Source organism: Talpa occidentalis, unplaced genomic scaffold (assembly GCF_014898055.3).
Source record: "Talpa occidentalis isolate TD23 unplaced genomic scaffold, MPIMG_talOcc4v2.1 talOcc4.12, whole genome shotgun sequence".
Taxonomy (NCBI): Eukaryota; Metazoa; Chordata; class Mammalia; order Eulipotyphla; family Talpidae; genus Talpa; species Talpa occidentalis.
Window position 1 is genome coordinate 101623540 of NW_023601212.1, and position 21846 is coordinate 101645385.

At 53.8% G+C, this 21846-nt stretch overlaps 1 protein-coding gene across 1 annotated transcript in view; it reads left to right on the forward strand.

Moving 5' to 3' along the window:
• CREBBP (CREB binding protein) overlaps window positions 1-21846 on the forward strand; it is a 95527-nt gene that overhangs the window by 17580 nt on the left and 56101 nt on the right. The window contains 1 exon segment of the mRNA XM_037507701.1: window positions 2039-2751. Within this exon segment, the coding sequence (XP_037363598.1) occupies window positions 2039-2751 (713 nt within the window).

A 21846-nucleotide genomic window follows, 5' to 3' on the forward strand; every position in this document is an offset into this window, starting at 1 on the left:
GGAGGTGCCGTGGAAAGAAGGGTCGAGGGTGAGTGGTAGCCCCGTGCCCACACAGCATGCGCCACATGGACCTGGACCTCACCCACGGGCTTGGAGACCGCTCGGTGCCCTCAGCCCCGCTACGTGGCTTACCCGATCGGGTACGCTTTTCCCTCACGTGCCATGCATTGTGAGGCCTCCTGAGCTGGGTCATTCAGCTCCGTGATGGCTTCGAGAACCCAGGCGTTCGTGTTCTGGGCTACAGCCATCCTTTGTGAGTGGTGTCTCCTGCGGTTGAAGACGGTTGTCACAGCTCTGTGACGCAGTGGGATGAAGAAAAGGGAGGTTTCTTTCTGATCACTATGAGGAAAGAAACCTTTTCCGGAACTACATGACCATCTTGCCTGTGATCCCCTGAGCTGAGACGGTGTTACCTGCCAGGGACATGATAGTGGAGGGTGACTTAGCCCTTCACGCTGGCGCCAGTGGGGGGGACCGCCCAGGCAGCCAGCGGGGATGGCGTGGGGAGTGGGTGAGCGGTCACTGGGGCCTGCTTCCCTGGAGAAGGAGGCTCTTCATCTTCCAACAATGGGCAGCTGGAAGGAGAAAGCCCCACACATTCCCCACCGCCACCTCCCTGCACTGTTCCTCCTTGGCATGTCGCTTTCCCGCCCTGCCACACTGCCTGCTGTAGCCCTGACCTCCCCTCTGCCGTCTCGCGCAGTTTCCGTCTGGATGTCTTTGCACGGCATGTTTTCCTGCATCTCTGCCGTCTTCGTAAATATTGTAATAGGTGTGTAATGGCTTACGTTGTGCGGCAATTTGTTAAGCCTCCAAACAAACAATGGCTAGCAGTTTCCAAGCATCTCGCACTTACTAAATACTTTCACTACAGACACTGTTCTGAGTGTTGTACGTTTGTTCACTTAGCCTCACAACTCCGTGACAGGTAGCAGCCGCTGTCACCCTGGTTTTCAACTGCGGAAACCAGCACAGAAAGTCTAACATGTTACCCAGGATCACGCTGCTGGCAAGTGGGGGCTGGCCACAGGGTTGGGGCCGGAGGCAGGCAGCCGGGGCTGGTAGCTGTGACCTCTAGGCCAAATTGCTTCGTTCGCACCTTTGCTTTTGTGGCCCAGCCGGGGTGAACACCTCCCCACACAGCATGTCCTTTGCACACGCGTGGGTAGCAGGTGGCGGTGGGCTGAATCCATGGCCGTGCAGGAGCAGAGATGATGCCTGGACCGTGTCAGAGCAGTGTTCTGTTGAGAAGGGCCCGGGGAGAAGGTGCTGGCTGGCTCATGATGGGGACCGGGGGCGGCTGGTTTTCTTTGCCGCGCCGCTTCCCCATGGCACTTGTGCACTTATGTCCTCGTGCATTTGCACTTAGGTGCCAGCATGGGTCGTGTGTGTGTGTGTGTGTGTGTGTGTGTAACACCAACCCCTTTCAGATGATGCAAGTATTTTTCAAGCTCTCGTTTTTTTTTTTACTTTTAACTATTTTTAGTTTCTATATATGTCTGTTATTTTCTGCTGCTTCAACACTCTGGGAGAGATCTCATTTGAGAGATCTCATTTCTGGTAGGGCTGGATTTTCTTTGATAGTTCACTTTTTATTACATAATTACTTAAGCTTAAATTTTACTCCCCCTAAATCACTGTTTATCTAACCCGAGGCCCAGTTACTTCTTTACATGCATTTTAATGTTATAATTCTAAAATTTTTTGACTTCCTGTTTTTTGTTTTTTTTTTGGTAATTGGTAGATCTGCATTTGCCCTTACACCGCATGGCCCAATTCCTGTTTTAAAGTAATGATAAAATCTAGTAGGCCTGACTTTCTGCTCATCTGTGCTTAACTTTTCCCTCTTCAGAATTTGAAAACTGTTCTTCCACATTTTGTTTTTTCGAGTGAATTAGCAGATCATTTTGACATGACCCGTAAGACATGCGAGGGGCCAGTCCTTGCGCCCCTTTGGGTTCAGGTCATAGTCACAGGCGACAGCAGGAAAGTGGTTGTGGTGCTCAGGGTCTCATTTCCATTTCTCTTTAATTTCTAGATTTTGGATCATTGTTTGACTTGGAAAATGATCTTCCCGATGAGCTGATTCCCAACGGAGGAGAGTTAGGCATTTTAAACAGCGGGAACCTTGTTCAAGACGCTGCCTCCAAACATAAACAACTGTCGGAGCTTCTGCGAGGCGGCAGCGGCTCGAGCATCAACCCGGGACTCGGGAATGTGAGCGCCAGCAGCCCTGTGCAGCCGGGCTTGGGGGGCCAGGCCCCAGGGCCGCCGAACAGTGCGAACCTGGCCAGCTTGGGTGCCATGGGCAAGAGCCCTCTGAGCCAGGGAGATTCTTCAGCACCCAGCCTACCCAAACAGGCGGCCGGCACCTCGGGGCCCACTCCGCCTGCTTCCCAAGCACTGAATCCGCAAGCACAAAAGCAGGTGGGGCTGGTGACCAGCAGTCCCGCCACGTCGCAGACGGGCCCCGGCATCTGCATGAACGCCAGCTTTAGCCAGACCCACCCCGGCCTCCTCAATAGTAACTCTGGCCACAGTTTGATGAACCAGGCCCAGCCAGGACAGGCGCAAGTCATGAACGGATCTCTTGGCGCTGCCGGCAGAGGAAGGGGAACTGGAATGCCATACCCCGCCCCCGCCATGCAAGGCGCCGCGAGCAGCGTGCTGGCCGAGACGTTGACACAGGTGTCCCCGCAAATTGCCGGTCACGGGGGACTGAACACGGCACAGGCAGGAGGCATGACCAAGGTAAGGGACTCGGGGCGTCGCGTGCTTCTTAGCAGCGGGGCCTCTCCCCACAGGTCGTGCCACAGGCCGGGGGACTGGCACGTTCCTGTCCTCCTGCCCCTCAGACTTGGAAGAGACAGGTTTGGTGTCCGGAGCCCTTCCCCCTGGGCTGCAGATCCCTGCCGGTGCTGGGAGGGGGCAGTCTCAGGGAAGCCGCATGTGGGGTGGCCTCTGTGTCAGGCCGTTGAAGACAGCAAACGCAGTTGGGCTGATTGCCCGATCCCCACCTCTGAGGAGAGGGTGGAGATTCCACCACCTGTTGAAAGAGACAGCTTCTGTCAGGAATTGGCCTCCCGTGCGTCATGCGTCCGCAGAGGCAGCTCTGCCTCCTTTTCACCCCGCTTTCCTTTTTACAACCAGTTGGTGAAGTATCTCTTGTCGGTCTCCACTTGTTCCTCGCTGACGGGCTGCCTGCTGCACTTTCCAGCGCAGGAACGGCAGGGCCAGGGCCCAGAATTAGGTGTTTGAGCATCACCGGGAGCTTCTGACTCGGGGCTGGGCCGCGCCTCTGGGTCCGGGGAAGGCAGGACTGCGGCCACCACCCATACCAGTGGCGGCGAGAGTAGGGGCTGCTTGGGGAACAGGCAGGTCGATGCCCAGACAGAGGAGGCAGCTGAGAAAGAGGGAAGCTGGTGGGGTGGAGGGTGCAGGCCGACCCCACCACAGGCGCGTTTGGCACAGCGAATACCAGAACGCAGGAAACAGCTTGAACTGCTCTGGGGATGTGATTTGTGCCAAATAAAAGCAGGAATAAGAGCAGAAAACAGATTCCCAGCAAGGTTGATGCAAGCGTTGAAAGCTGTGACTCTCCTAGGTGGGAAGAGGACTATTAGCAACTTGAGAAATAAAAGTGAAACAACAGAATTGCATTTGTCTCTTTTGAAACCCTCGCGAAGGGGCACGTGAACTTCAGTGCCTCTCTCCCCGGTGTCTGGAGCGGGTCTGTGTGCGCGGGGGCTGGGGTTCTGGGGTTCACTCATAGGAGGCCCCGATCCAGGCCGCCGTCTCTCCGGCACACGACCCGGGCAGGAGAAGTGCTTGCTTTGGGGGCTTAAGTCCTATCCCAAAGCAGGCGGCAAGAGTTCTTCAACTTTCGGTCTTAGACTTGCGTCATCTTAAAATATCTAGGGCCCTGAGGACATTTCTTTAAAACGTGGGTCGCCTCTGTCAGCTGGCGCCCGTCAGAGCCCCTGCCCTCGCCCGCGCTCTCGGGCACATGCCTCTCGGGCAGACCGTCCTCCTGAGTCCATGTTCAGGATGTTTTCTGCAGTTTTTAAAAATAAGAGCTCTGGGCTCTGGGTTTAATCCTGGACTCTTTCTTTTGCCTCCATCTTGGTTCGCCCCGTGTCAGAAACTCGTCCCCTCGCGCATGGCAGCGTGTGGTGTGTGAGGAAACCAACTGCCCTCCGTCCCTGTCCTGATGTTTCCTAAGGTCAGAGCGTCAAAGTGTTTCCTTTGCTGTTCTTAAAAGAGTCTTGTCCAGATGTGTGGCTCCTCGCCCCGTCTGCTCGTCAGAATTACCTGGGAGTTCTCAAAACCTGACGCCCGGGCCCTGCCGCAGACCAGTTCAGTCAGAGCTCGTGTGCCACAAGTGTCACGCAGGTGCGGGCCTTCTGGGGGGTCATGCGCCCCAGTCGGGAACAGTTGTTTGAGATAAACTTGAGAATTGTTTCTCAGACTCTTTCAGAATCTTGGGATTTGATTGGGATTGGATGGGACTTCGTAAATCCTTTAGCGAGAAATGAGAGATTTTAATAGTTTCGCGGCTCCTGCGTCGCCTTCCCCTGCACATGCCAGTCGAGTCTCAGGTGCAGGCCTGTGCTGCCAGAGGGGGACAGTAGGTGCGTCTGTCTGTGGGTGTGTCTATGCTTTTTATGTTGCTATTGGGGTTGCATTGTTTCAATATAGGAGAACTGGTGTGTCATATATCAATAGATAAATACCGCTGTAATGATCTGGCCACGTTATAGGGTTCTCTTATTTATTCTAATTCTTTTTCAGGTGATTTTCTTGAGCTTTCCTAGTACACGGTCATCCTTTGCATTCTTGCAGGTGTTTCCAGCAATGTTTATGCTTTCAGGCACCCTGACTTAAGTAAACAGTGTTTCATTATTAGGTGCAGCGTGAGCTTTGGTATGTAGACATTTTTAATGGGGACACAATCTAGTCTTCATTTATTGGATGTTGGAGTTTGTCACATTCCTTTTTTTTTTTTTTGACACCCATGGTTGATTACCCTGTGAATTTATTTTCTTTATGTATATGAAACATATTATCTCAGTAGGTTTCCTAATATCAAATTGAACCATCTCTGTAACTGCGAAATTAAAAGTTAATACACTGCTGAATTTTACTTGCTACTTTTTCATTGAGAATTTTTGCTTCTCACTAATCAATAGTGAGATTGAATTGTAGTTTTTTGTGTATTTTGTCATGTTTTGATATTCGTGCCATGTTAACTTGATAGAGAATTTGGTAGTTTTTTGCATCTATTCTCTGGAATGGCTTAGCATTCAGGTAATCTGTTCTTGAAGAATGGAGTTGCTTCACCTGTAAAACCCTGAGGGCCTGAAGCTTTTTTCTGTCAGGGTTGACTTGAGATTTTTGACAACAGTTTTGCTGTTTTCTGTTTATTTTGCCTCTTAGTATTGTGGTCTTTTGGATCAAGATATTTTCCTTTAGGAAAGTCTAAATCTGTGATTTTGAGGGAAAACTATTTAACTGTTTATTCATTAAGTGGAGGGCCTCCCCGGTGGTGCAGCAGTTGAGCGCTGGGTTGCAAAGCTGCCTGCAGCCTCTTCCGCGCTGGTTCAATCCCTGGGTGCTCCCCAGCCACCGGAGGAGGGTCCGGCATGGCGCGCAGACCTCTCCTGCCGCCCGCCGCTCCCCTCAGCAGTGTACTTCGGTCCTTCTGCCTGCTCTGCTTCCCGCTCTGGCTCTGGTGAATTCTCTCACCCTCCCACGCTTCTGACTGTACCCAGTGCTTGTATAAATAAATAAATAAAAATCTAAAAAAAATAAAAAATGAAAATTTTAAAAAACCATAAAAGTTTTAAAAAAAAGATTATATTAAAAAAAAACAAAACATAAAGTGGATACTGTTACTGTTGCCAGTTACAGACTAAAGCATGGGGGCACAGCATCGTGGGGGCATGGGGCGGCGCTCACTAGCTCCCTGCACACACCCGGAGAGGAGAGGAACAGCGTGGGCCCGCCGTCCAGCCAGCAGCCCCTGGGTCACTGGCCTGTGTAGCCTGTTCTTAGGACAGTTTTGCAATTTATAATTTTAATACAGATTCTTTACATTTAGGCTTTAACATTCATCTAACTTAGAGTTATGCAAAAATCTTACAGTTCTGGACATTCTGCGTGTTCGTGATAATTTCCTCTTTCTCATTCTCATTTTGTGTGACTCTTCAAGAAAAATATTTAAAATAGAAAGCACGAGCTCTTTCAGCAGCCTGCCAGTAATGTTAATGTAAACACGGCATGCTCTGATTTAGAAAAAATGAAATGATTTTTCTGTTTCAGAAATAGCAACACCTGATTATGTTATCTTCCTGCTAGCATGTTCTGTTTTTCTACTGAACACAACCCAAACACTTGTCCTTTAGATGGAAAGAAAAACGGTACATTTAGGTGAGATTTAGAAGCTGTTCAGCATTCAAGCCCCTCCTGCCGGTGGAGTTGAGAGGGGCTCGCACAGGGAGGGTAGCAGAGGGGATGCTGAGGGCAGGGGCTGCCGTGTGTTTTGGTCCCTGCTCTAGAGCCTTTTCATTCTAAGGTCAACAAGGATTTGCTTGTGTGGCCTTAGAAATCCTTCTACTCCTCTCTTATAAGTAACAAATCTTTGAAAAGGGGCCAAAATAGTTTGTAGAAAGCATTCTTCACAGATTAAGGTTATTTGTTTTTGTTTTTTTTTTAAGATTTATTTATTTATGCATACAAGAGCCGGGGTACAGGCCAGAGAGGCGGGGGGAGGGGGTGGTGGTGAGAGAATCCACCAGAGACAGAGTGCAGAACAGAACAGGCAGACTGACCGAAACACATTGCTGAGGGGAGCAGCGGGCGAATCAGAAGAGGTCTGCTGCACTATGTGGGTTGCTCCCTGGCTGGCCGGGGATCGAACACGTGCTGCAGAGGCTGCGGATTGCTCCACAGTGCGGCGCTTAACCCTTTGCGCCACCAGGGAGGCCCTAGGGTTTATTTTTTGATGAAGTTTTGGGAAAGTCTTCCTTAGACTGTGAGCAGGAATGCTAGCGCCTGTACCTCTCTCTGGGGGTGAGGCTCTGGCTCAGACCCTGGTCTCCTGGAGCGGCGCAGCGGCCCTGGCCCCTGTACCTGAGTGTGTGATGCGTCTCTGCAGGTGCCTTGGTGCTGGATCCAGGACCCTCTCCAGAGTTTCGGATTCAGCAGCTTTAGAGCAGGGCCTGAGAATTGTGCATTTCTTTTACCCACAGGGCAGGATGCCCACTGAGCACCTGCACCGAAGGGGCTGGACTTGGAGAATATAGTCAGTGAAGAATGAGCAAGAGGCTTGCCCGGCTCACCTGCCTCCGCTGCCCTGCAGCAGTGATTCAGATGTTTAGTGTTTAACCCAAGAAACTGCACATTTGTCTGATGCTTTTTCTCTGTTTCATGTAATGCCACCTCATCTGTTCCTTAAGGTAGAGCAAAGAAAATAAGGGATTTTACATTAAATAAGCAAATCATGATTTGACTTTCTACAAACAATGGCAGTGGAAATAAATGACGAATTCATAGAAAGAAAAGACTGAAAGCCTTGAATTGCGCTGTGCTGGGGTGTCTCAAGCTCCTGGACACAGGTGTTGAGTAGCAATGTGAAGCATGTGGGGAGTGGCTCCCCCCACGGGACCTGCCGGAAAGCTGTCCTCCACACTGGAGCCTGTGTTTGCCCAGAGTCATCCATAAGGTTGGTTTCTTTTAAAATTCATCAAATGAGGTTGTCTGTGGCCTGCCAATGGCTTGCCCAGAGACAGAGCCCCAGGTGCTTACTGTGGGGCAGGGGCAGCCGATCCCTGCGGGAAGCCCCCTGCCCGCCGTGCGCCTGCAGCGGCCGGCCTCCAGGGGACGCCGCTGCAGCCCAGATCCAGCCTCCACTAATTATTAGCTGTGGGGAAATTAGGTGGCCTCTCTGGGTCTTAGTTTCTTGTCTTTTAAATAAGGATAATAATGTACCTGCCTTTGAGAATTGTTGTGTAGATTAAAAAGGGATAATATAATTCCTATCCTGCAGGATCGGGGAGATCCTTCAGTGGGGGGAGGGGGGCCCCCCCGGGGGGTTTCCCTGAGCACTGTGCCTGGTTTCCTTGTGAACTTTCTTACAAAGAATGAGATAACCACAGAACATGTGAAGTGACAATCAGAGGGTGTCTTCCAACAGAAATAGTTGGCGTCTGCTCTTAATCCTATCACCCGATCCGCAATTCCTGCTAAGTTTTTAGGTGTTTTCCCTACCAGTCTCCTCTATTATGTATTTGTTTAAGATTTATTTATTTATTTATGCATACAAAAACTGGGGTATAGGCCAGAGGTGTGGGGGTGAGAGGATTCACCAGAGAGACTGCTGAGGGGAGCAGCGGGGAGACAGGAGAGGTCTGCTGCACCCCGTGGGTAGCTCCCTGGCCGGGGATCGAACTCAGACGGCAGTGGCTGCCAGTGCTGTCTTCAACCCCTGCGCCGCCAGGGAGGCCCTGTGTATCTCTTTAAAGTTAGGGTCCTATTTCTTTTTTTCCTCTAAACTTTGTAACAGATTTTCTAACACAAACTGAGTGACTTGGTATAAATGCCACATTGAATCCTGACTTGATTAAGTCCCCCCATGACCACTTTAAAAGTAATACTTGTAAGAAAACACACATCAGCATTGTTACTTTACCACCTGAAGGTCAGCTGTTACTATCTGGAGTTAAAGAATTACATGCAACATGCATTAATTTTTTGAATATTTTATTATTTTGCTCTATTTTTGGAGGTACAATTTACATGGAGTGAAATGCTGCAAAGGCCTTAAGTGTGAGAGCGCCTCTGCGTTCTCCCTGTGCCCGCCCAGACGGTCACTACGACTGCTGTCACCCAGGGGGAGTCTTGCGTGGCCTCAGGCCTCCTGTAGATGGACTCATACGGTGTGTGCTTTATCAGCACGGCTTCCTTAGTTCGCGGGAGCCTGCGCTTCACCCGTGTTGTTGCCCGAATCAGTAGTGCTTTTTCTTGCTCGGTAGTTGGCGTTGTGCAAAGGTGCCGTGGTTTGCTCGGCCAGGCTCATGTTCATGGACACTGTGGTGGTTTCCAGTTTAGAGCTATTCTGTGAAGTTTAGAGTCAAGCTTCTGTGAACACTTGCACAAATCACTGTGCAGACATGTAAGTTGTGATTTCTGTTGGGTAACTAGGAATGGGATTGACTGGAGGAAGGCGGGGTCTGTTCTGGACTCCAGGTCAGCCTGTGCCCCGAGCCCAGCCATTGGGCCGTCTGTCTGTGCCCCACAACCTGAGAATGGCTTTCATGTTCCTTGAAAGGATTGATTAAAAAATAACCCAGAGAAAAAGGGATGCACACGCAGCTGCCCGCGGACACAGCAGGTTTCCTTATTGGCCCTCACGGAACCATCGTGTTCTCCCCTCCCCGCCCGCCGCCCCAGCCTTCCCGCCAGTGCTGAGCGGGGCTGGTCGGGTCCTCACAGCCGTCTCTAGATGTTGTGTCACTGTGTAATTTGTTTGCTGCTCGTATGGAGAAATATAATTGAATTTTCTGTATTAATGTTGTGTCCTGTAACCTTCCTAAGCTCACTTATTAGTTACTTGGTAGGTGCCTGAGAATTTTCTAGGTCGTGCTGTCTTTGAATGAAGACAGTTGTGCTTCTTCCTTTCTAATTGAATGCCTTTTGTTTTTCTGAGTTGACTGCTCTGCCTTAGCCCTCCAGAACGGTGTTTATGAAGTGAAAACATCCCTCCTCAGTTTGCCCTGTGGAGGAGCACTGTTTGTAGCTGACCCTTGCAGGCTGCCCTGCCTTGAGCTGAGGCAGTCAGTCCCCGGCTTTTCTTGCCAGCCGAGTCTCCATCACATTTCCTGAATTCCACCACCTTCTTTTTCTGCGTCTTCTGACATGACCACAGAGAATTTCTTTATTCTGTGGTCAGGTGCACTTCTGAGTGTTGACCGGCCTTCTGTCCCTGGGACAACCTCACTGTGCCGAGAGGGTCACCTTTCTATATGTTGCTGGATCTAATTTATTAAGCTGCCATTTGGCGTGGAGGCATTTGCGTTCGCTGGAGGTGGCAGGCCACGATCTCTTCTTGCAAAGTCCTTATTTGGTTTTGGTATCGAGAATGTACTTACTCCATAAAATCACTTGTGGGTTGTTCCCGCTCCCCTTCTTTTCTGAGTTTGTCTGCGATTGGTATTATTTATCCCTTTCTCCTGGGTCTGGAGTTTTCCTTGTAGGAAACTCCAGATCTGTTTAGTTCATGGTTCATTTCGTTTAATAGGCATAGGCGGGTTCAAATTTTCCGTTTTAGTCTTAATTTTGGTAATCTGTATTTCGCAGAGAATTTACCACTTTGTCTGTGTTCGCTGATGTCCCATGAAGTGTGTGTAATAGTCCCGATTCCTTTAATACCGCCGCCTCCAGGGAGCCCCAGTGTCCCCCTTCCACGCTGACTCCTGGGGCTTGTGTCCCGCCCTTGTTTTCCCTGATCAGTCGAGATAGGGGCTTGTCAGCTTTATTGATACTTTAAACAACTTTGAATTTATCGATTTTTTTTTTTTTCCTATACCATTTTTCTTTGGTTTCTTCTGCTTGTATTGGGTTTCCTTCACTCTCCTAGCGTCTTGGGGTCAAAGCTTAGTTCATTGGTTTCAGACTCTTCCAGTTTTAACATTTGAGCAACAGCAGTCACCCTAAACACTGCTTTACACTGCACCCCATAAATTCTGGCATGTTTTGTTTTTATCATTTGTTTCAACGTATTTTTATATTTTACTTGTAATTTCTTTTATGTAGAAGTATGGTGCTTAATTTCCAAATATTTGGAAACTTTTTAGATATTTTGTTACTTGATTTCTAACTGTGTGGCCAGAGAACTGCTCTGATGATTTTTGTCTTTTGAGACTTAGTGAGACTTGCTCTGTGGCCCAGCATGTGGCCCATCTCTGTGAATCTTCTCCATATACTTGGGTATGTAAACTTCAGTTCGAATAAGCTGGTCCATTTTGTTCAAATCACCTCTGTCCTCACGGATTTTCTGGTTTCTTCTGTCAGTTTTTGAGAGAAGAGTACTGACTTATCTAGCTATACTGATAGTTACTTGTTCCTTTAATCACAGGGTCATCTGACTACTTATTTCTTGCATTTAAAGCCCTTTCATTATGTTGGAGCTACATTTTGCATGACTGTGTCTGCCTGGCGTATTGAATTTTCCGTTTTTCTGAAATCTTCCTCATTTCTGTTCATATTCTTTGTGTGGAAATCTACTTTTTCCTCATTAGCCACTCCTGCTTTCTTATGGTTAGTGTTTGCAAAGTCTGTCTGTCTTACCATCCTGTCTGTGTATTTTTTAAGTGCATCTCATAAAGAACATAGTTGAATGTTCTTCATTTGTTCTGAAAATCTTGGATCTTTAACCAGAATGTGAATTTATTTACATTTGATGGTGATATATTTGGGGTTAGGGCTCACATCTTGTTGTTGGTTTCTTTTCTGCCCTTCTTTGGAAGGCTGCCTCCAAAGTCTCCGTTACCTTGGGGTTGGTTTTGTGTCGCTTGCATTCCCTGTCGTGGCCACACTTTGCTGTCACTTGCATGCTCTTGCCATGGCCGCAGATGCTGTGGGCGCGTTGCTGTTGCTGGGTGTTGTCTTGCCCCAGAGAGTGTCGTGGCAGGCGGTTTAACTCAGCATCATGAGGACTTTGCAGATTTGTTTACAAATTTTCTTCTACTCGGTCTTGGGTGGTGGTGGTGGTGGGGGTGTCTCAGTTCCGGTGTTTTGGCGGGTCAGACCTTCTGTGTCTTCGTTGCACCGCTCTGGATCTGGTCATCGTCGTCCCTTCGTTGTCCGAAGCCCCACCTGTTCTGGGGCTCAGCGCCAACCCCCACGGGCTCCTGTGCCCCCTCAGCTTCTCCAGAGCCTGTGCTCACATTCTGCCAGATGCCCCGTGTCCCTTCTTGGTCTCCGCATTGTGTTGTTCGGTGCCTGTGGTTTCTTACTTGGGAAACTGGCCTGATAGGAATGGACCAAGTAGCCTTTGGGTGATGGGGCCCAGAAGCTGTGAGCCGCCGAGACAGACATGGCTGCTTCCGACAGACAGACATGCTGCACTGCAGGACAGTGCCCCGGTGAGATGGGACCAAGGCTGGGTGGTGCCTGCACTTCGAGGTCACCTGCACCTGCTCAGCCAGGAGGAGCTTGAAACGCAGAAATCGGCTGTTTGCGCTACGTCACAGTTGCGAGATGGCGCCAAATACAAACCCTGGTTTTGCTGGAGCTCCTGCTCTTGGCCCTCCTGTGAGAGCTCCCCACCCACGCAGGCGTTTTGGGAATGGCCCCCAGAGCCAGTGTGAACCTGCCCCAGATTGAGGCGTAGATTCAGGCAGTGCCCAGCGCCCGGGGGTCTGGCTGAAACGTAAATCTGGATCCAGGAGGCCTCGGGAGTGGAGCCGGCATGGCCCCTCTTCTCACTGCCCGGGCTGCTCCGTGGAGAACCGTCGCGAAGCTCACCCTGGCGCGCTCTGCATAAATGGGTCCGAAGCACGACTTCTAGGATGGACTTCTCCAGAATGCTTCTGCGATACTTCAGAGAGTTCTCCTTACCGTGGATGGTCATTTGCTGTCCATCTGTCACCCGGTGAAAACATTTAGAATTTTGTGTTCACCTTATAATACTTCTGACAGTTTTTGCAGTTTTATGGAGGAGATAGCGATGAATTCCAGCGTGGTCCCGCTGTGAAGGGGACGGCTGCCCTTCTTCTCGAACCGGGTCCTGAGGGGAGAGCAGCCAGGCCTGAGCACTCAGGTGTGCGGGGCCCGGTGCTTCGCTCCAGGATCCTGCTTTGGTCTCGTGTCTGACGATCCTGTGCGGCCAGCGCCATGTCTGTTCTCCACGCGGAATAAAACCCCCGAGCTGCCTTTCTGTTTCTCGGGAAGGGACTTGGGAGACGTGAGAGGAAGCAGCAGACCTGGACAGGCTGTCCCCTCTTCTCGCTCCGGAGTTTGTTTTTCCTATGCACCATTTTGCCTGCACCGCGACAGGATTCAGAATGCGCCGGGGTAGCGCCTGCTCCCTCCTTCCCCAGAGCAGGTAGGGTGGAGGGCCTGGAGAGCGCGTCTGACTTCCTGGGGCTGCTCTTTGCCCTACACGAGGTCCACTCCACTCTAGAAGCACCCAGCTGCACGGAGCCTTGCCGTGTCTCCTCGGGCAGCGGCTCTCGGGCTGGAAAGGGAACTCAGCCGAGCAGGTTTTGCACGACCGCGCGGACCAGGACCAGGACCAGGAAGAAGGTGCGCGCTGCGGTGAGGGAGGCCGGCGCCGCCCGTGTCTCTGACCGTCTCTGCACGGGCGCCTCTGGCCGCCGGGCGAGCTCCTCGGGTTACGTCCTGCGCGGGGAAGGGTCTGCTTGGTGGGCTTGCTGGGCTGTCTCAGTTCCTCGGCCCAGAAGAGCAAAGAATACTGTCGTCCTGTTGATATTGATCCTCTTTTTTTTTTTTTCTTTCAAAGTTTTTAATGGATTTTATTTTTTGGAAAAGACCAAGTTCACAGGAAAATTGGAAGCTCGCGCGGAGCGTCCCGCGGCCCCCCATGCCCCACACCGAGTCCCCGTCCGGGTCCTGAGCCGCGGTGGAGACACGGGCGCCGCTGTCGCCTGCCGCGGTGCCTCCCCCTCTGCCCCAGGCCCCGCCAGGACCCCGGGCCGCGTTTCATGGCGTGTCTCCTTCGGCTTCTGCTGCGGTGACATTTTCTCCGATTTTCCTCGTGTTTGAAGTCTTGACGGTTTCGCGGAGGCCGGTGGGGTCTGCTCAGGACGCTCCTCTGTCGGGAGCTGCCTGATGTTCTTCTCAGGAGGAGCCTGGGGCTTGGGGCTCATCCTCGTGGGTCACATCCTGAGGCGGACGACATTGCTCTTGGTCGCTGGTCTGGAGGTGCCTCTGCTGAACCTCCCTTCCAGCCCCTCCTGTGTGCCCAGCCCACACTGAGGAGGTGAGGGGACGTCCTGCCTCTCTTCTGGGAGAGTCGGCACGCTGCTTCACGGGAGTCTCTTCTGGCCAGCACGCGCGGCGGACGGTGCGGGCTGTCGGCGCCCCCATGTGTCCTTAGCTGTCGGAGGACGAGAGGGTGCGCCTGGGCTCGCGCCTTTCGAAAAATGGCGCATGGCCCGACTGACGTGATTGTAGTGGACACGCCGTGCCCTCCGTAACGAGCCTTACCCGTTTCCATGATTTCAGCCGCGCGCATGAACGATGGGCTGGGAAACAAGCCCCTTTCACTCCTGCAGCGAGGCAAGAAATGGGCAGAACTGAGAGTTCCGGGGGGGGCGCCGGCCTGTCTGGCGTGGGTATTGCAGAAGAGATGTCGTCTCGGAGACACTCCTGCCTGACGGTAGAGATGTGCTGTGCTCTGTTTGTGGGAGGAGATCTTAAAGCCGCCTCAAGATCTGAGCGGGCACCGTGGTTTTCGGGCCTTTTCCTCACTCCTCCGCTGAAGTCACAAAGAGGAAGTCGGCGGGCCCGGTGCTTTCAGCGGTGCGCGACTGTGCGCCGGGAACGGGCGCAGGCCGGGGCGCAGAGATAAGGCACAGGCCCGTGGGGTCACAGAGTGTGTTTTCTCCTCTGGGAACCTGGCGCTCTGCCTTGGAGGTTGACTGGGGCGGGCAGCAGTGCTCCTGGGGTGGCAGGCGTGGCTCCACAGGGGTGCTGGTGCTGCCTGAGGGCTGATCGCAGCAAAAGTGCTGGCGCCGGCGACTGCAGGACGGATGCTGTGGCCCTGGGGTCTGCGGGGTCCACTGAGAGGTCGGGCTCCAGCTCCCACGTGTCGTGTCAGGGCTGATGCTTCTCCCTGAGACTGCGCTTGCCTCTTGGTTGATCTTAGCTCGTTCCTTAGACATGTTGATTAACTCCCAGCCAGGGCGGGGCCTCTTCGTCCTCTCCTGTGGACTTGGAGACCCGGCCGCCGTGCTGGAGGACGCCCACTCTGACAGAGCTGGGTGCGTACTGCTGGAGCTGAGAGCCCCTTCGGGCACAGGGGTTGCTGACGGGTAGACTCGCTTTCTGTCTGGGGTCTGAACACTCAGGCTGTCCGGTCTCTGGCCTTTTGCTCTCCAAGCTCAGGTAGCAGGTAGATTGGGGTGGAGCGGTGCCCTCAGGCAGTGCTGTGCTAGGGCCACCCAGACTATTGCCAGGTTGACAAACAGGAGCTGTGAGAGCAGTGTCAGCCTTTGAGAGCCTGACGGGCTGGTGGTTGAGTTTGCCGGTATTTTCCCTCCCTCCAGCTGCCTTTGCAAGCTGTGGGGATAGATGTCTCCTAGGGCAGTGACTGAGTGAGTTCGGGCCTCCTCTGGCCCATGCATAAGACGTCTGAGCCCAGTGTGACCACTTACAGCCACGTCCTAACCGAGCAATTTTATCGCTTCTCGGCCCTTTGGCCAAGATCAAGCGTCTAGCCAGGGCGACTTTGATTCATGCCCCACCGGCCTGGAGCTCTGGCAGTCAGGTAGTGCTCCCCTGCTGTGCTCCGTGTCTGACGTCACTTGATGGTATTTTGGATGCCGGTGTGCAGCCGGCGTCAGGTCGTCCTGCCGTCACAGCGCTGGGAAGGCTGGACGGAGAACGGCTCTAAGAAACAACTTTTCCTCCTCACGACAACACGGTGCTTTGTAAAAGAATTTGAGTGATACAGAAAGTACATGAAAGAAATCGAAAAGCCCTTTAGAATCACCACTAGTAAATATTCTGGTGTTCTCTCTTCCTTGCTCCGCGTGTGTGTGCCTGCTGGAGAGTAGATGTTCTGCATGCTTTTCAAAGAACTTAGTGTACCAGGAGCTTTTCCACTTGTCAGTCATTAGTGCCTTTCATAGTCGGGAGCTGGTCGAATGCCTCCACGGCGCCAGCATCTCCCACTTTCCTTGTCCGAGCACTTCGGGCACGTCATCTTCAGGAGGGGGTGCCTGCTCTGGAGCATTACAGTTCTCCCCAGGGTCCTCCTGTTCTTGCTCTGTCCCCTCCCCAAAGTCACTCTCCATGCCATCAGCATCATCTACTGTACCGTATGTGTTATTTTGTACGATTCAGTTTTTAGCGAGAAGTTGGGTCCTGTGTGTTTGAGGCAGTGGTATGTCTGAGTGCATTTCCTAGTTTGAGACTATCGGTGACATTTAAGAAATGAGGGAGGACCTGACTTTATGACTATCCGCTCCTGTGCCCTCTGCAGCTGAGCTGGGGTGGGGGGTGGGGTGCCTGGGGTCCTCCTGCTCACCTCCGGGGGCTGCCTTCCCGCGGGGGCTGCCGGCTGTCTGCCGAAACAACTTGCTCGGTTTTCCCGCGCCGGTGTAGAGGACGCATGGACTCCTCCGCAGGTCGGCCCTCTCATCCGTGATAGAGCGGTGGCCGTGGTCTCGCCCCACGGCCCTCTCCGCGCACCGCCCTGCCCGGGGCAGCTGTGTGCGCACCCCCCGGCCCCCCCCCCTCCCCTGGCTGTTTGGTCATTTTTCAAGTGGATTTTGTGAGTCCGTGGTGGGGAGGAAGAGTCCGCTCACCCTGGCCGGAGACCCTTCCTGCAGAGGTTTGGGTGTAGACCTCAGTAGCGCGCCAGGTGACCTCTTAAGAGCGCGACCTTCTGCCCCGCTGGGCCGCAGCTGAGCGTGGCGTGGTTCATCGCTGTGGAGATTCCCTGGTCTCACGGGCCACGGCAGTCCCCTTTTCTTGCCCGCACTTTCCCTCTCTTTTCCCATGGCCGCTGCTGGCTTGATTGACTTGACTTTGCTTCACAGGGGTGCTCAACCCCGGAGAGGCCGCTTTTCTGCCTACACAGTGAGGAGGGCTTGGAGGCACTAGGGAGAGGCGTCTGTGCGCTCCAGCGCCCTCTCGGGGACGGCTTTGCCCTGGCCCTGCTGTGCCTTCTGCCGGGGTGTGGAGGATGCGCAGTGATGGGGAGTGGACCCTGTGTGCGCTGTGGCAGGGAGTGCCCGGCCCCCTGAGCAGACAGCTGGCCACCCGCATGGCCCCATCGGAAGCGTTGCTGCCTTGTGCTCTGGGTCCAGGGGGGGCACTTGACTGTGGACTCAGAGTACCCGGTTGTCACCGAATAACTGGGCTTTCCAGGAGTGTGGACCTCATGACATTCAAGCATATTTAAAACAAAAAGATTTGAGGATCAGAAGGAACTTTCAAGATCACTGAGTAGCGATGGGCAGCAGCGGAGCACCGAGACTTGGGAAGGGACAGTCGCGCCCGGATCAGCCCAGAGCCGGGACTGCCGTGGCCCTGCTGACCTTGCCTGGGCTCCGGCTCGCGCAGGCCAGCGCCTGAAGCGCTGGGATCTGACTCGGGTCTGGGGCGCGCATCCCGCTGGTGCAGGCACTGGTCTTATGGCTGGACGTTTCCTGAGCAGCTGTGTGACTGTAAACGAGGCTGCGGCGGTGGCCAGCTGCCCCACCTCCCGTCTCTGTGCTTCCTGAGCCGCATTCAGGTCACGCTTCGTCCAGGTGAGAGCCCGAGGAGACGCCTACTTTTTACCCACCCGTTGCGATTGTTCCATCTAGAGGGGTGTGCAGACCTTGGGCCCACACGGCAGCCTGAGCGCTTTCTGCGCGTGCAGCGTTCCAGGAGCAGAGTCCGGCAGAGGTGGGCTCTCGTGTCAGTCTCCAGCCTGCTCCTCCTGCTCCTGGTGACTCTGACCTGCCAAGCGATGTCTTTGGCATTGGGATCTGTCTGTTGCCTATTTCCACTTGCTGTTTATTTGCCAAGCGGAGGTGCTGGCGGGATTCCAGGAGTGAGTGGGCGATGGCAGACAACCGATCGCAGCCGTGTCTTTCCATGAAAACGGCTTCCCTTGGTGCCCGGTGCTGCCGCCTGCCAGGTGATGTGGCCACAGTAGGCTTGCTCTTCTCCGTGTCATTGGCTCTTAAATGACTCGGCAGGTTTTTGCTCGTGGTGTGCTAAGCTGCGCTGTATTTTACATACTTTCTGTGCGCTGTGGCTTCGCAGGTGTGGGGCCAGGTGCCGAAAGCAGCAGGTGAAGCAGCAGGTCAGCTGGCACCATGTCGCAGGGAGCTTTATTTGCTGCTGCTGCGGCCTCGTGCAAGGCAGCGTTGCATCGATTTCTTATTTTGTGGGGATGTTCTGTTCATTTCTTTTTAATTTTTTTTTTAAGATTTATTTATGCATAGAAGAACTGGGGTGCAGGCCAGAGGTGCGGGGGGATGAGAGGACTTACCAGAGACGGAGTGGGGAACAGAACAGGCAGATCTACTGAGATACACTGCTGAGGGGAGCAGCGGGGAGACAGGAGAGGTCTGCTGCGCCCTGTGGGTCAGCTCCCTGCCTGGGGATCGAACTCAGGCCGCAGTGGCTGGCGATTCCTTGACAGCACTGAGACTTAATGCCTGCGCCACCAGGGAGGCGCCATATCTATGTTTTGATTTAAATATCAACCCATGAGGGTTAGACCAGGGTATTCTGATCATATATTATTATTTATTATCCACTTTAAATTTGAGGTGGACATTCCGAATATTGTTCTAAGGCTGGAATGCAATCTAGAGTGAAAACTGGAGGCGTTTATGATTTGCTAGGACAATTTGAAAATTATTTTCTATTAAAAGTACATCCTGCAATTGGGGGGGTTGCAATTGTATGGGGAATATAAAAATAAAATCTATTATTTAAAAAAAAAAGTACATCCTGCAAGTAGTAAATACACGAGACTTTTGTCACATGTTTACTTGATGTTTCTCTGAAAATGTCTCATAACCAAATGCCAGCGGTGCCAGCTGGCTTCCCGCGGTCCTGCCGTCTGCGAAGGGCTCACTTGTGTCATTACAGTCATGACACTCATGAAAGGAGTCGCATCAGGTGGCCCCGGGCTCTCGGAGGCCTGTTCACGGCAGGCTGGGCCGACCCTGCAACACGAGCTGTGTCCCTCGCCTGAGCACTTCGTGTGGGTGACTTTGTTCATCCTCCACAACCCAAAGAGGGGGTGTTCTGTCTTCTCCATTTTATAGGCACTAAGCCCGAGAGGTCCTAGTCAGCTACCCCAGGTCACGCAGCCGCAAGGTGGCAGACCCACCCTCAGATGGGGGAGCGTCCACACTCAGCCCGGCTCACAGCCTCTGAATTTTATTGTTTGCGGCTGTGTTCTGATCAAGTCGTGTTTAGCGTGTTTTATTTTTCAAAAGCAGCCATTGGGCTGGCATCGGCGCCCTGGCCTCGGCTGCCGGCGCCGGGTCTTGGTGACTGCACCCGTCTCTGGGCGGCGGGGCTCATGGGCCCAGAGGGGCCCGGGCGGTCCTGCTCAGGCTAGGAAGGGCTGGGGCCGGCCCGCGTTCTCTGCCGAGCCGCGGGCTCCTGCCTCCGTGCCCTTCCTCCGCACAGCGCTGTTGGCCGCGTGCTCTCTGAGGCCTTTCAGCTGAAAATTCTACCCTGTCCCGTTGTCCCCCCTGGCAGCTTGTGAGCGGTGGTGCTGTTTCCTCCACTGCTGACCGGCGTCGGCAGCCCCCCCCCCACTTCCTCTGGGGGCACGGCTGCGTGCTGTGGTTTTAAATGCACGTCAAGGTGTGAGGGAAACTGCCGAAGAGCTCGCTGTGAAGCGGCGTGCTGGAGTGGGCGCGTCGAAACCACATCAGACTCGGCCTCTGCCGCCACTTGAAGCGCGTCTGAAGGCCTGACCGCCGAGGGAGAGGGCGGCGTGGAGCCCGACTCTGGCTGTCCCGCTCTGCCCTGCACCGCCTCCCCTCGCCTCTGTCCAGGGTGCGCTCAGCTGGCCACACGTGTGCGGCCGCGCCCAGGGCTGCCAGCCGTGGGCGCCCATCCTGCCCGCGAGCCTGCCTCTCCAGAGGACCCTTGGGGGTGAAAATCGGGGAGTCGTTTGTGGGGCGCGGGTTTGTGTGAGTGAGTGATGCCTGGAGCGGGCCTGGACGTGGCAGGGTGTTTATAGGAGGGCTGTATGGGGTGGCAGAGGAGGGCCCCTGAGGCAGGCATTCCGAATCTTCAGGGCCTCTTTGGCCCCCCTTTGAGAATGTAATAATGGACGCTTCTCTCAAAATGTGCCCCACACACAGTGGTGCGGGTGTGGCAGCCTCCCCCACGGACCTGGCGCCCCACCTTGAGCTGCTGATCGTGGGGGGGTGTTACACTCTGTGGTCCCCTGAGCTGTGAAGAAGGCATTCTTTGTCCCCTTCCCACAGAGGAGCGAGAGGGCGAGCCCAGGCTAGTTGCTGTCACAGATGCTGCTGGTCCCTGGAGACGCCCTCCCCCACGCCCACCCCCCACAGTTCTGTGGGCCCCAGTTCGTGGCCAGATTGGATGAGGCAGATACAGTTTTTCTCTGGGCTAGTGCCGGGGCATGGGCGGGTCCTTTTCTTGGGAACCCAGACCTTGTCTTGTCCTCAGTGTTACTGATCGTTGTCCTGTCGTGACTTGAGTAGACCTTGGAGTTTGCCCCACGCTGAGGTGGGCCGAGGAGGCTGCTTGCAGCCAGGGGCCTGAGGGGTCAGCCTCCCCGGCTGCGGCAGGGACTCAGGGTCTCCGGGCCTGTGGCCACTGTGCGGGGGAGCCGCTGTGCTTTCTGGCCAGATGCCCCACACCTCATCCTGGAGAACCACCCCCAGGGTGCGTGGTATTGGGGGAAGGCGGTGGGGGGTGTGCCTGTCCCATCCACTCCGCCTGCCGCCAGCCTTGGGATCCAGAGGAGAGGAAGGAAACCTTTACTGGTGCCTCTCCAGTGCCGCTCTGACTTGGTACCTCAGCTGCACCTGGCTTCAGGGACGGGGCAGTGGGTCTTCGAGGGCCTCTGTCCTCAGAGTCTGCCTGGTGCCGTGATCTCTTGGAGTGTTCGTTTTTGGGGTTTCTTCCCCAAGGACTCATCAGGCACCGACCGTGCTGTGGGGCCTTGGAACACAGAGGAGGCGCCTGTCCCAGGAGGCAACAAGTTGCATCCTGGCTTTGTGCCCAGGACCGGTTGGGGGTGGCTTGTCCGGTGATCAGGACCTGCTGCAGCATCGTGGCGTGTCTGCAGTGCGTCTGTCTGGGTGCGAGCACAGGGCCTGCCGTCCCTCTGCTGCGGGTGACTGTCACCCACCCCTGGCCAGGCAGCCCCGGAGCCTGCCCACACCGGCTGTCTCAGCGGTAACGCTCGTGGGGGCACTGTTCACTTTTTCAAGCTCTACAGAGAGGTGTCTCAGACCTCGTGCCTTCCATTCTTCCTGAGGCTGATACCCCCATCCTTGCTGGCGGGAGGGGGCCAGCATTGGGATCTCGCCTCGCGGCCCCCCTTCTTGTCCAGCTTGTCCGCGCTCACATGCAGACTGGCCAACGTGCCTGTCCTCTTGTTGATGTGGCGGGCTTGGCACAGAGGAAGGGGCGCTCAGAGGCGGGTGGCACACTGACCGCGAGAGGGCTCTTTGTGAGGGGCTCGGCAGGGCCCCATGGGTTCTCGTCTGGATTTCACTGTGGGAGAACTTGTCCCTTTTCCAGGTACTAACTATAATTATCTTTCTTATTTTCTGAGCTTGAACTTGAATGCTTAGAGGGGCTCTGGAAGAGTAGAGTGCAAGGAAGTGTTGACGTGCCGGGTTCTTGGGTGAGACAGAACGTTATATTCCATCGCTGGACTTGTGTGCATGCTCTGTAAATTCACAGTGACTCCATGGTCACCAATTTCTGCTGTTCTTTCTAAAATTCAGTGAAAAGTCTATGTGATGGCTCCTCTGGCAGCCTTAAACCAGACGTTGATATACTTTGGTTGAAAAATAAAGCTGTTTACTAAATCGCTGCTAAGTACCTCGTGGGAAATGAGGAGAAATAGGTTGTTGTGTGTGTGAGCCTAGACTT